Raw genomic sequence first — 14,973 nt, 5'->3', positions numbered from 1 at the left:
ACACTCCATTATAACATATTTAAGTGTTATAACGATCATTAATGCAAAGAAAAAAGGAGGGGGGATAGAGAGCGAGTGGCACCGTGTGTGTGTGTGTGTGTGTGCGTGTGAGCGTGTGAGCGTTCAGGAGGGTTCTATTTCGGATGGTATTTTCAGGGAAGTCTTTTGACTTTGACTAGGTGATGCTTGAGCACAGACCCAGACGAAATGAGAAATACTGGCTCACTAAGCTAGAACTGAAATTTCCTTCAGGGGAGGATATCTGTGGGCCCTGCCAAGCAGGAACTGCAGAATCAGGGGAAATTGGGCTGAGACACTTGATAAATGTTTCTCTCTTACGCATTCCCATTAAGTCTAATATGCAGTCTTCAGAGATCTAAAGTAAGCTTGAGTTCTAAACTGTTCTCCCCCTTTTTGTTCAGTGCGAAAGTTCCTGAATACACACACCATGAGCTCTCGGTGTGATTCAGACTGTGGGGGAGGGGGGTGGGGAGCACTTTAGTCCTCGCCCAGGGGACCTCCACGTCTCATAGACAAGACTGGCGTGTCAGCTGACAATTGCCGTATGGGAAAGAGAGGTAGAAGCAGGAAGGCGCAGGGGAGGGAAAGAAGTAAGACTTTCGAAGAAGCCAGGATGGAGAAAGCCTCTGGGGGGATACTTCACAAAAACTGAGTGAGGATTTTCAAAGATGATTAGAAATTCAGCTAAAGGAAAACAGGGCAGGAAAGGAAAAGGACATCCACAGCAAGGCAAACAGCCCGTGCCGACGTACAAACACCTGAAACAGTTTCTGGGATTCTGTGAAGTATTTTGGGAAAGTGACAGGTAGAGGTGGAGAAAATGGAATTATGGGAGGTGGTAAGAGGTAAGGAGGCTCTGTGCTATGGGCATGAGCAGAGCAACTGTACCTCAGGTTCACCGGCAGGATTTAAACAAAAGACACAAGTGCCCTAGACCAGTGCTTCTCAAGCTCTTCTGTACTTGAAAATCACCTAGGAGTCTTGTTAAAATGCGGGTTCTGATTTCATAGGTCAGGGGTGGGGCCTGAGATTAAGCATGTCTAACAAGTTCCCAGGGAATGCCAAAGCTAGGGCTACCCTTGAGTAGCAAGGCACGAGGCCAGTAAGAGTTTCTGGTGATGTACAATAGACTAAGTGTCTGTGTCCCTCCAAATTTCATATGTTGAAACTTTAATCCCAATGTGATGGTATTTGGAAGGGGGGCATTGGGAGGTAATTAGGTCATGAGGGTGGAGCCCTAATGGGATGGGATTGGTGCCATTGTAAGAAGAGGCCAGAGAACTTGCTGGTTCTCCCTCCATCATGTGAGGACATGACAGGAGAACAGGCTTCTGCAAACCAGGAAGAGGGCGCTTACCAAGACCCCAGCTGTGCAGGCACCCAGATCTCAGACTGCCAGCCCCCAGAGCTGTGAGAAATCAAAATTTGTTGTTTCAGCTACCCAGTGTTATTTGTTACAGCAGCTCAAACTAAGACAGGATGGGACCTGTGGGCCTGTGCATCAGTATTATTTATTTATTTATTTATTTGTGAGAGAGAGAAAGAGAGAGGAGCAGAGGGAGAGCATCTTCAGGCAGACTCCCCGCTGAACCCGGAGCCCGACCCATAGCTCAATCCCACGACCCAGAGATCATGACCTGAGCCAAAACCAAGAGTTGGATGCTCAACTTACTGAGCCACTTAGGTGCCCCCTGTGCATTAGTATTTTTTAAAGTTCCACTCAAAATTCTAGTACATAATGAGAATCGAGAACCATTGCTATAGATTACAGAGAGTTTTTGTCATTTATTGGGATAGTGATGCAGGGAATGGATTGAAGAAAAAAATGAGAGGAGGAAGATGCTAGACTAAAGTTTAAGCAATTGATGATGAAGGTATAAACTAAGACAGTGGTAATGGTGAAAATGATATTTAAAAATAAAATCAAGAGGACTTGATGATTAATTAATGCAGGACATTTACAGCAAGGCAAGGGAAGAGTCTCACTAGGTGGTTAAGTTTTCTCTCGTATTTTAGGCTTGAGCAACTAGGTGATGGTGGTGCCCTCATCTTAAATAAGAAAACAAATATCAGGATAGCATTGTGAAGGAGATGTCTAACAGTCTCTTCAATAGAATTCAGTGGGATGAAAAAAAGAGGTTCTGATAAGCCCAGGTCTGCTTCTCACTACTTTTTATCTTATTTTTCTTTTCTTTTCTTTTTATCTTTTCTTTTCACTTTTTTTAAATTATTCTCCTCACTACTTTACATATTAACATTACATATAAGTAAACACCAGACAGGAGTCAGTTGGAACACCAGTTCACTAATACAACCTGTAAAGGAGAGGGACTACCATTTTTGTTCAGAAGTCTGTTTTTCTACATTCCGCAGTGAACCACTGAATGCCCTTACCTACTGTGATAGTCAGTGATAAATCAGGTTACCTGAATCCTTACAAACGCAAAACTGTGATTTTTATGAAGCTATATAGAGGAGGATCTGGCAAACCCCAGCCCAGGTGAGCAGGGCTGGGGAGAGACCAAGTCACTAAAGGTCTTGCCCTGTAAGGCACATAAAACCAGCCACTCTGGACCAGATTTGAGAAGTGAATTTTGTACCCTAATCTGCATCCCCCCCAAAGATGCTCTGAGGACATATACTGTTCTCTGTGAGGTCAGGATCCAAAAGTCTAGTAGTATGAAGGTGGATTTTTTTTTTTAAAGCTGCCTTAGATCCATTCAATCCTGAATGATCAGATTTTGATACTTCTAAAGTACAAATAGTAGTATTGAGCCATTTTGCGACAACGGAGTAGGTAATGTCTCATTATTTTTGCTTATGTGTGCATGAGGAACAAAAACAAAAAAGAGGGATAGCTCTGTGAGACCTATCTATGAGTTCTTGTGACTGTCATGAAAGGCTAGAAGTTTCTGGATTTTTGTATGTGTGTCAGTACCAAGAGGAATTGAGCAATGGGAAGACGTAAAATATTTATTTATTTTAGGCTTCTTTTTGTGATTAGTCAGAGCCCCAAAGGCTGCTGGGTCTCTGAATCTCACACTGGCAGCCAAAGACAGGGAGAATTTGAGAGGAGTCTGTCTGTCTGTGCCACAGTACATGCCTGATTCCATTCACATCTCTACCCTGTTTTTATGTCTGATTATGTGTTCACACATGCACTTCAGAAACTAAATTCCTCTGGAAGCCCGACAGTTTAAATGCAGGATGTGAAAGCCCACAGCTATGAAACATAAATTAAAAGCAAACATCAAAATGCTGAGAATGTGGAGCAAACATTTTCTGAATTAGTGGTGGGGACTGTCAGTTCCAGCAAGAGAAGAGCATATTTCCTTCACGGTCCAGGCGCGTCTTGCAGTGACATTGTTCACTGTTTCCAGAGGAGGTACCTCACCTTGTTCATTCTCTTCACTGAGCTTTTCCATGTATCTCTTCACTCAGCTTTTCCAAACTTCTTCTTCACCTTGTTTTCTTAGCAGTCTTGCTGAGCTAAAGTCTTGCTGATCTAAAGTAAAGCAGGCGATCACCAGGGCACTAGTATGTGACACAGAGCAAGTTTCTGTATCACTTGTAGTTAGGTAAAGTGTGATCACTCTTTTGAAGAGACACATTATAACATCCTTTCCTTTTTTAGGCTAAGATGACAGCGAGTTCTCTAAACAGATGTCTAAGGCTTCAATAGCTTCCTTCCTCTTCTTCTACGTTCCCAAAACCTCTCAGCCTTTAGATGATGCTGTGGTCACATGCTATTCAGCTTTGGAGTTGAACATGTAAAGCTGGGCATGCCAATCGATAACATTGTCAGTGTATAAAATCTGTGAGCTTGGGTGTGGAGAAGAATAAAATGAAAATAAGATCTCAAAAGAAAGTGGCTGGTGAGACACAACCTTTCAGTACAGTCCCTGGAGAACATAGTATTTGTCATCACTTTCTTTCCAATGATGGGAAGACTACCCCTGGTGGTACTTTAGATATGAAGGCCAAGTCCTGTAGCCAGAATGGCTATTCTTCACAGAAAAGTGCCCCATTTGTCCCTTGTTCTTCTTCCTGGAGAACCAGAAAGCCATACTATTTTATAAGATTAAAAAAACATCAAGGTTCCTGAAGGTAGCAGGTGATCCCTAAGCAGGTGCCCTTGGAGAAAGGTGCCATTTGGGCTCTGAAGTTTAAAAAAGCAGGGAGGATTCATGAAATGACTGTAGCTCCAAAAGTCAACCAGGACTCAGACGAAAGTGATGCGAACTCTGCCCCTGGTTCTGGAGAGAAGCCTCATGGGATACAGCTGAGGACGGGTGAGACACTGAGATAAACTCCTATGGGAGGCTTTTTTTGGGGGAGGAGGAGTGTGTTTGATCATTTGGTAATTCTCCACAGCTGCAGTCTAATTCTTATATACCTTTTGTGTCTACAGAGGACTCTGCTCCAATCCCAGATCTGCCTCTCTAGGATTTGGGTCCTACTGGTTTTCGTATCTCAAACATAAGGACTCATGTGGCCCTTCTTTTTGCCGACACATCGGCTCGATGCCTTGCTAGCCAATGGTTCCTTTGAGAGTGGGCAATTTTTAATGTAATGGAACTCTCCTTTTGGAAAGATATCAATTTTATGTGTGAAAACACAAGTGTATGGAATAGAAGACCGCCTTTATCTGTCATAGAATATTACATTGAATATTTTAGAACTCTCTCAAATGTTCCTAAATCTTTTACAACATTTTTGTTACAAACTGTTCCACTCCACAAATTCACAGGGAAATCCGAGCAGATAAGGAGGCAAGACTTAGTTGAAGCCCATGGGACCAACAGTGGACTAGGCCATGTGGGGGTGCAGACAAGGAAGACCACCTGAAAGCCAGAAGAGTGGAGGAGAGTCCACCTGAAGAGAGAGCTTAAGATGAGCCCAGAAGAATGAAGGGAAACTTAAGGCTTTCTGGGTGAGAGAGAGAGAATGGCTGACACATGGGTAGTGTGTTCTGGAGATACAGAAAGCATGATTTTTGGCTGGATCTGAGCATTCACACTGGATAGTAGCTGATGATAAGATAGCACAAAATTGGACCATAGTATGAATGATCCTAATTATGATGATGATGAATTCAAATTTGGGATGTTCAGAAGTTGTACACCATGAATTTTATTTTTGTTCACAGATTCTAAAAACCCTATCACCTGCTTTATTTGTGGAGATGTACAAAGGGAGAATGAGAAAATTTCCTTGAAGACCAGAGTCAACTAAACTGGAAGCAAGTTTTGGACTCTTAATATGTTTTAATTCATAAAAAAACACTGAAGCTTTCTGGTCTGGAGGTTCAAGAGTTTATGTTCTCCCTGAAGCAAGGGGAGAATCTGCGTTCAGGGGGATAAAATAACTGCCAACAATCAATAGCTCTAAATGGCGTTTTATTGCATGGAATAGTTCCAGGTGTTTCCTTCCAAACATACACTTTTACATTCAAATGTATTAATAAATCATGGTTATTTTCCTCTTCTTGGAGAATTCCAGGAACCCAAAGGGCTGATAATTCAAGGATGGGCCTGGTTCAGACTTTCCCTTAGAAATAGGCAATAGTAACTCTATTCCCAGGGAGACCAGATACTGAAGATGCTATTGGTCAAAGAGATGAACATAGTACACTGGGTCCCCGATGGCCTGTCTACTATGTTCAATGCTTAGTATCTGCTTGCTGGGGACAGAAGAATCCTGAATCACCCATGTCACTCAAAAGTATGGGTTACACTGTAAGGGAAACAGGAAAAGTATCATGCCTATAACAATTGGAAAAAGGGTGAAGTTTGCATGGTGAATCACAAAAGGCAAAACATCCAGCATAGTCAGGTGTTGATGACAAAGTTTCAGCTTTCCCATACACTTGGTCTTTAAACTATGAGACTTTTAGATTTGCAGCTAAATTTCCACATTGGCTTCTGTCTAATCCCAGCAATCTTTCAGTACCTGAGGTATTTTTAATTCTTTTACAGACAGGGAATAGTCCCCCCAAAATGCTGGATTCTTGGGTATTTGGACTGCATGTGGCTCATACATGATGTCCAGTTATCAGATCACATAAGCCCAGAGACAGCTGACCTTCTCTATAGACTCCAGTCACTGTGACAGTTGTCAGTCACAGACAGATAACCTGTGAGTGGTCCTTCAGAATAAACTGCTTCAAAAGACAAGAGTTGAAGTGATAGTCCAAGTGTTTATCATATTAGGGCAAAATTTGTTATATGATTAGGACAAATGTAGGAGGCCAGCAATAGCCCACTCTCCATGTGATATGCTTCTTTTCCAGTTCTATTTTAGGTTTGAATATCTTGTTTGTCTTCTCTCTGGAGATAGTTTTCTTATGGATATTCCTCCTGGGCATCCATTTTCTTATCATGACAGGGCAACTGGGTGCTAGGAAGAGCATCTCTGTATGAACCTGGGAGCCTGGCAAGCTACAGAGAGATGTTACTTTTGAATAGCATCGTTGACAGCTTTTTTAACACGTCTAGACCTCAGATGTCCAGGTCTGAGTTGGCATAGTTTGCTATGGTCATTCAATTAGACCAGGAGCCATGGGCCTAGAACCTGAGTTGCTTCTTTCTCTTAGGCATGGTTACTATGTCAAGCAAGACTGGTGTAGTATACTGGGTCCCCGGGCTATGTCTTGGGTCAAGGAGTAAACTGGAAGCCATTAACCAGTTCTAGCTGGCTGCTATACTGACATGATGATATCAGTGTTTAAATAAAATGAGATAGAAGATCAAGAGGAGAAGATTTTATGACTATCTATGGGGATAAAACATGACAACATGGAATTTAAAAAATGCACTATTACCATATTGTTTTTCAATCTCTTTTCTCCTTATTTTTTAGATTGGATTATTTCGATTGCTCTGCCTTCAAGCTCACTGACTCTTCTCTATATAATGTCAATTCTACTGTTAATCCTATCTAGTACATTGTTTAATTTCAAATTTTGTGATGTCCTATTATTTTCATCACTCTAGCATATTTTCCTTTAAGTCACTGAACATTGTTATACTAGTGGTCTTAAAGTCCTCATAGACATCTAGATCATCTCAGCATCACACTCTATTAATTGTTTTTACTCTTGAGAAAGGGTCACACTTTTCTGGGGTTTTTGTTTGTTTATATTACATAATTTTGGATTGTATCTTAGATATCGTGAATGTCACAATGTGGAGACTCCTGATTCTGTACTATTCACTAGAAGAGTGTTGATTGTTGGTTAGTTTGTTTTAGCAAAGCAACAAAATTGGTTGGGCTCGAACTGAAAACTGTCTCGGGGATCAGCTCAAATTCAAGTTTAGTTCTCTTGTTCTTAGTTGGGCTGTGAACATGTGTAGTTCTAGATCAGCCAAAGATTTGGACAGTTTATACACAGAATTCGTAGTTCCCTCTTATTAGCTATCTCCTTTTGAGGATTCTCTTCCTCTTTCTGGAGAGAAGGTTGCCTAAACTCTGTCCACTAATTCAGTAGTCCAGAAAGACTGCAGGTTTTTAGTAGAGTTTTGAGCAGCACTGCCTGAGGCCTGCCTTCAGACCAAAAGTCATAAAAAGGAAACTCCTTCCGTCTTCTTTTTCTTCCAAGTGTAGATTCTCTTCAGAATCTGCCTGCTTTTTTTCTACTTTCTGGTGTTTTCTGATAATTTTTGTTTGCTTATTTGTTTATTTTTGTATTTTGTCCAGTGCTAATAGTTATTATTCATAGGACAGTTTGTCCAGTGTGAGCTGATTAGGCCATATATAAGAGATAATATATAGAGGAATTTTCATGACACCCAGATGTGAAGAATTAAGACATTTAGGTATTAAGTCTGAGTTGCTAAAGAGATACAATGAAAGACACATAGAAATTGGAATGGGGTCTTAGTCAGCTCAGCTGCCGTAATAAAATAGACTGGGTGTTTAAACAACAAATTTATTTCTTACATTCTGGAGGCTGGAAAGCCCAAGATCAAAGTGCCAGCCAATTTAGTTTCTGTTGAGAGCTTTCTTCCTGGCTTGCAAATGGCCAATATGATGGAGAAAGAGAGTGTGCTCTCTGATGCCTCTTCTTATAAGGACACAAATTCTATATATCAGGGGGCTCATTTTACCTTAATTATTTTTATAAAGGTCCTATCTCCTACTATGGCCCCATTGGGGATTAGGGCTCCAACATATGAATGTTGTTGGGGGAGACACAATTTAGTCTATAGCAAATGGAAAACTGGCTTTGAAATGAAAAGATTATACATTATTTTAGACGTGTTGAGTATGAAATGAATAATATACAAATTGCTGGAGATGGAGGCTGAGGCATAGAAAAAAGAAGATTATTGATGATTTATAAACCTTCAACATATAGCTTCAACATGTAGAGTTGAGGCCATGGGGGTTGGATGAGCTGTATGAGGAAGAAAGCGTAGATCAAAACTAAGGATTAAGAGGGCAAAGACCAAGCCATGTGCAAACTCTCATAGAAGATAAAGGATGAATAAGTCAGCAAATAAAACAAATTAGTTCTTGGAGAGATAGAAAGAAAGGAGGAAAGTAAAATAGTGTGTAGGAAAATGAGAAAGAAAAGGGGGCTGTGCAAAAGTGGTCAATTGTGCTATATGTGGTGAGAAAGGTCTTGAAAAAGGCCAGTGTTAAAAGGCCCTGGATTTGTAAATTAGGAAACTGTTATTGACTTTTGAGGAGGTAGTCTTACAAAGTGATTGGAAAGATATTAATGTGCAAGAGATTAAGGAAAGGCAGGATGGGAGTGACATGAAGGACATATTTGGAGCCTAGGTGGTGAGTTGGATAACTGGCTAGCAAATGCAGTGAGGAGCCACTGAATGTTGAGAACAAATTGAATTCAGCCATTCGCAGATAACCACTCCTTTCAGCTGACCACGTTCATCCTTTCATCAGTCATTGTGCATTAACTCTACTAAAGCAAAATTATCTATGCTGGAGATAAAAGAAATAGTCTCTGCTCCCGTGTAACACATATGTGTCTTCTGCTCACTGCCAAGGCTCAACCTCTGTCTTCTGTGCATTGAAATCTTTCCTTAGAGAGCTAGAGCTCAACCTGACCTGTTCTTTTTTTTTTATGTTATATCTTTTTTTTAATTTTATTATGTTATGTTAATCACCATACATTACATCATTAGTTTTTGATGTAGTGTTCCATGATTCATTGTTTGCGTAAAACACCCAGTGCTCCATTCAGTACATGCCCTCTTTAATACCCATCACCAGGCTAACCCATCCCCCCACCCCCTCCCTTCTAGAACCCTCAGTTTGTTTCTCAGAGTCCGTAGTCTCTCCCCTTAATTTTTCCCTTCCTACTATCTTCTTCTTTTTTTTAACATATAATGTATTATTTGTTTCAGAGGTACAGGTCTATGATTCAACAGTCTTACACAATTCCTGTGAATTGAGTAAAACCTGACCTGTTCTTAGCAGAGCCATCTTCTTTACCCAAGGTGAGCTCCCTACTGTCTGCAAAATTCGATGATTTTTCACTGTAATTGAAGTAGTGAGCAATGGGTGTTGTACACAACTGATGAATCCCTAAATTCTACCTCTGAACTAATAATACAGTATATGTTAATTAAATTGAATTTAAATTAAAAACGTTAAAAATTAAAAAAATAAATATAAGGGGCACCTGAGTGGCTCAGTCGGTTAAGCATCTGCCTTCGGCTCAGGTCATGATCCCAGGGTCCTGGGATCAAGCCCCGCATCAGGCTCCCTGCCCAGCGGAAAGCCTGCTTCTCCCTCTCCCACTCTTCCTGCTTGTGTCCCCTCTCTCGCTGTGTCTCTCTCTGTCAAATAAATAAACAAAATCTTAAAATAAAATAAAATAAGCATGTTTTAAAAAATAATTAAAAAAATAAAATAAATATAAGAAAACTAAAAAATGTTATACAACGTTTCAGAATCAATGAGCTTTTTCATGAGAACCTCATGAAAAAATTTTAAATTAGTGCATATTGCAATAATGACTATGTCATTTATCAGATGTATCAACTTTATTATAAGTTTTTATATTACACATATAAACTCTACATATAAACTGAGTATTTAGTTCCATTGACTTTGATTCAGTTAGACTGGGATCAATCCTAGCCATTAATATTGTCTTAAAAGCTTTCCAGTTGATTTTACTGGATACCCAGGATTGAGAGCCATTGGATCAGCATTTTGTTGTTTTGTGGTATTTGTTGAAGAGCATTGGCACTGAGGTGGGAACAGAAATATTAGTGTCCTCTCAGTTTGGGATTGCTTTTTGCTGCCTGCACTTGCTATAGGGTGACTTCTATTGGTGTTCTGCTCAACTGTACCTCACTAAAGATAAGATGAATAATCTTAACCTCTCAGTAAAGATTTTTTTTTGATCCAAAGCCAATACCATTTTATGGATGGTAAATGATTGTGCGTGCAATTATCTGCTTCCAAATTAGAGTGTATTTTTAATTTCTGATGAGTCCCTTTTACTTGTATAATATTTGTTTGGACTTGTATTAGTTAGCATAACTTGTATTCTCCTCACTTCCAGAATACCTTGTTAAATTGCTTTAATGTAAAGAAAAAAGTCTGATGCCTCTGATTTTGCCTGATGATGCTATTAAAGGGAAGATGGAATATCTAGCTTTGATAGAGCTTAGTATGTATCTAGCTACATTTAGGGAGTTTGACAAAAAAATAATGCTGTAGAGTCCTACCCTTATTTTGAGGAGAAGTGACATATAGGAAAATCTATAGAACAAGAAGGTAAAAACTGTACGAAGCCCTATCTGATGGCATGGAAATACTGAAGTTACCCATTGATGCAGTACTAAATAAGAGATAGCAACCTCAAAATCCTAAAGGGGTCATGCAGCTAATTTAGCCACTAGAAACTTCTGGGGAAAAGGAGATAAAATGTTCTGAAACCAATTTAACACCTGCGCAGTTATAGCACCTTTTAAAAACATTGGCAAAGCACAAAATACGGCAAACAGAACCTGCCTTACTTTACACCCTTGGTCTGGGTGAGTAAAGGCTAGATCACAGGTGAAAGAAACAAGTTAATGCAATAGGAAAGGAAATTGGGATTGTAGAAGACGAATTGGCATACGGTAGACTCCCAGTAACTATTGGCTGAAAGATTAAAGAAATGAGAGAAACATACTGGAAGTAGTTTGGGCTGAAGCACAAATTTCATCTGGGAATTGCCTGTTGCTGCATTGGATCAAGCATTATATTATCTGTGTGCTTCTTCTAGCCAGGACATATTTTCCCCACTGATACAGGACTGCCAAAGGGGGAATAAACGAGGGAGCTTATCATGAAAAGAGAGGAGAGTGCTTTCTCTTCTTTTCTTTAGTCTCTCTGTTTCATTATGCCTCATGTACTCTTATAATATATGACCTCAAATTCCAAAGGAAGCCTGGCCTTTCAAAACTCATCAGAATTTTGTTTGGACAACGGAGGATTCCATGGGTGTGCCAGAAAATAGACCTACTTAGGCTAATTCAGGAAAACCTTCTGTTCTTTGTCGTCTACTTGGCTCACCTCTACTCCTTCGCTTCCATTCCAAGGCAAGCTGATTGCCTCTGGTAACTTGTTAGGAAATTTTACTAGAGATTCTTCTTTTTACACACTTCATGATCAGTTACTAACTTCAAGGTTTTCAAGTGGTTCTGATATTTAATTCTATAAATAGCTTTATTGTGGTATCATTTAGATAACATAAAATTCATCTATTTAAAATAGACAGCTCAGCTAATTTTAGCCAATTTATACAGGTGCCCAACCACCATCCCAGTCCATTTTGGGATGCTTCCATCCCCCTGAATAACTCCCTTGCACCCCTTTGCAGTCAGTCCCCGCTCCAGCCCCAGGCAAACACTGATCAGCTTGATTTGCTTTCTGTGGCTATAGTTTTCTCTAGTCTTTTTTAGAAACTTCATCTGAATATAAGTATCTGATATGTACTTTTAATTTAGAAACTCAGTTTACCTTATTAAAATGGCCAGTTTATATTTCACTATAAACAGTAACAGAGTAAATCAGTTAGAAGAATTTTCTTAATCAAGTGCAGAGACTTTAATTGTACGCCTCATTTGCTTGGCTGAGTTGCAACTTACTCTCTTTTAGTTGGATATCTTGTTCAGTTTTGAGCTATGCATTACATATTACCTCTTCAAGATGTATGAATCAATCTTCTTTCCAACTTTAGGCTTTATTCCACAGTCAATTTTATTAAGACATGTTTTCCAGAACTACAAATATTTATGTGTGTGCAAAGTGGAAAAAAAACAGAGATACCTAATCAGCCTTCAAACATTTGTGGATAGATGAATGGATGCAAGATGGATTGATGAATTCCATATTTAGCCCTCAGGAAAGTGGTTTATATTGTAAGTTCTCGGATGTAGAGAATTCACAAGTTGCTCCTATTTGAAATAGAATTTCACTATCTGTGTGTTTTTATTTAACAGAAGGAATATGAAACATGTTCTAGCAAGGAATAAAGCATTGCAATGGACTAAGTCCTATGTTTTACCAGAGTTTCCCTATGATGTCAAATGCATGTTAGCAGAACAGAAGTGTCCCGATCACAGCATGAGGATAAGGATCATTGAGTTTCTCCAGGCCGACATGACTAAGTATCTGGAAGGCTCACTGTGAGTAATAACAGGGCGGACTTGCTGCTTTGGGAGAGGGTCTGTTTCCAGAGTAGAGTAGAACTCATTTGGAACCAATGTGCTTCAGATTTTGGATGATGTATTGGTAATAAGCCCAACATTGCCCAATATTTGAATATCTACATTGGTATGTAGGAGGATCTGAAGAACAGTGAGTATAATTTGGACTCAACTTATAGGAAAGAATGTGGGCTGCTGCTTGAAGTGAAAAATGTCCTCCTTGTTGCACTCACCAGGTATCCCAGCACCCAGCAGTACAATGATGTGGTCAACGCCTTGCTGCAGGCCCACCCTTTCCTGGACGAGGATGGCTGTGGCTTTGTAAGTGACCACATGGCGCCATACCATTCATCCCAACCCATCTTAAAATAATAGCATTGTATTGTCCAGTAATCTTATGCCCCATTCCCCTTCTCTCAGTCTCTCTCTATCCATCTATGTCTGTTTCTCTTTCACTGTCTTCTTGGACTCATTGTCTCTGTCTGGTCTCTCTGATTCTGTTCCATTAGCTCTATCTCATTCAGTCAGCTCCTGTTTTTTTCTTAGCTTTGGTCTCTCTCTCTCCACTCCTCCTCCTTTTCCCTCTCTTTGCAAGATTGAGAGGAAGGTACAGAGATCTCTCATGTGCCCCCTGCCCCCACATGCATAGCCTCCCCCATTATGAATATCCCACACCAGAGTGGAACATTTGCTACAATGGGTGAACCTATATCGACATACCATTATCACCCAAAGTCCATAGTTTACATTAGGATTCATGCTTGTGGCTGTACGTTCTATGGGTTTAAACAAATGTATAATGACATGTATCCATCATTATTGTATCTTACAGAGTATTTTCACTGACCCCAAAATCCCCTGCGTCCCACCTATTCATCCCTTCCCCATCTCCTTCCTTTGTCTTCTTTGTCTGTCTGTCATCATCTTTCTGTCTCTCCCTCAAAGCAGTTTGGAAGCCTATGTGTACTGTTGAATCTCCAGGCAGGGTCTTTAGGGAGATGTAATACACAGAAGGAGAAGGACATGACCGCTCCTATGTCAGTGCTATCATCACTGGAGTGTTGCTTGCCTTCCTGCCTTCCTTCCATTTTCTTTCTGTATTTTCTGTGTGGATAGAATCAGAATTTTCTTAGTGGGAGAGGGCCATATATATTCTTATTTACCACCCAGACTCACGAAAGGAATTGTATTCTGTGTTTGGAACTAGTAACTATTGAAGCGCAGAATGGAATTTAGGTATTTTTGCTTATAGTCTGACATCATTCCTAAAATATGCTGCTGCATATAAAAAGCATGCTGTAAAATAAACCACATTTTCTCTAAAAAAAAAAAAACAAAAACACACACTATATAAAAAACCCTTAAAAACTACAAAAATAAACAAACCTAGAGTCCCAACATTGATAAACACAGTGATATGCCTGACAAAATTGATTCTAAAAATGCCTTCTACACTCAAGATATACTATCTGCCAACTAATCATTGTTACTGTGTATAGAGACAGTTGCATTTTAAGAAAGAATTTAAATTTGCTCTTTGAATAAATTATATATTCACAAAGTTCAAAACTCTGAAGCTACAATAAGATATAAATGGAAAAGTCTCCCTCCCACTGCTGTCCCCCAGCTACCTAATCTTCCTCCCCAGAAGTAACTAATGTTATTAGAGATTCTTTCTAGAGAATCTTTGCATACATATAAGCAAATGCATATTTATCCATATAAGCAAATGTATATTTATCCAATTACATTTTGACCTTTAGTTTTATGGTTATGAAAGTGAGACAAATAGAAAGTAATGAATAATGCTTACTTTGATCTTGTGTGCATTTTACCCACTTCTATCCCCAGTGGCACTAATGAAAGATGGCTAACTGAAAGAAACCTGAAAAATTGCTTAGCATGTTATGGCCCATGTTTGTGCACATTGAATGGAAGGGGAAACTCTGGTGCATAGTAGAGAATGTTCATATGTGCATGCACGTGTGTGTGTGTGTGTATGTGAGAGAGAGAGAGAGAGCATGCACAAGTGATCAAGCTCTTTCTTCGTCATTTTTAGGGCTAATTTTATTCTCGACTTCTTATTTTGAAAATTTTCACGTCTACACAGAAGTTGAAAGAATGCTACAGTGACCACCCATATATCCTTTACCTCAATCAAGGTTTCTCCATCTTGGCAGTACTTAGAATTTAGGCTGGATGAGTCTTTGTGGTGGTGGCTGTATCCACATTGTAGCAGCATTCCTGGCACTCTCTAGGTGTGAGTAGCCCCCAC

The 14,973-nt window shown here is 39.8% G+C and overlaps 1 protein-coding gene across 1 annotated transcript in view; it reads left to right on the top strand.

Annotated features, from left to right (window-relative positions):
* SAMD3 (sterile alpha motif domain containing 3) overlaps positions 1-14,973 on the top strand; it is a 52,601-nt gene that overhangs the window by 9,369 nt on the left and 28,259 nt on the right. The window contains exons 4-5 of the mRNA XM_034990617.1: positions 12,492-12,677; positions 12,935-13,019. Coding sequence (XP_034846508.1) covers positions 12,492-12,677; positions 12,935-13,019 — 271 coding nt within the window. The remainder of the gene's footprint in view (positions 1-12,491; positions 12,678-12,934; positions 13,020-14,973) is intronic.

This window comes from Mirounga leonina, unplaced genomic scaffold (genome assembly GCF_011800145.1).
Source record: "Mirounga leonina isolate KUSES-001 unplaced genomic scaffold, KU_Mleo_1.0 Mir_53, whole genome shotgun sequence".
Taxonomy (NCBI): domain Eukaryota; kingdom Metazoa; phylum Chordata; class Mammalia; order Carnivora; family Phocidae; genus Mirounga; species Mirounga leonina.
Note: the sequence above shows the minus strand (reverse complement) of the source record. Positions and strands in the feature narration are given on the sequence as shown.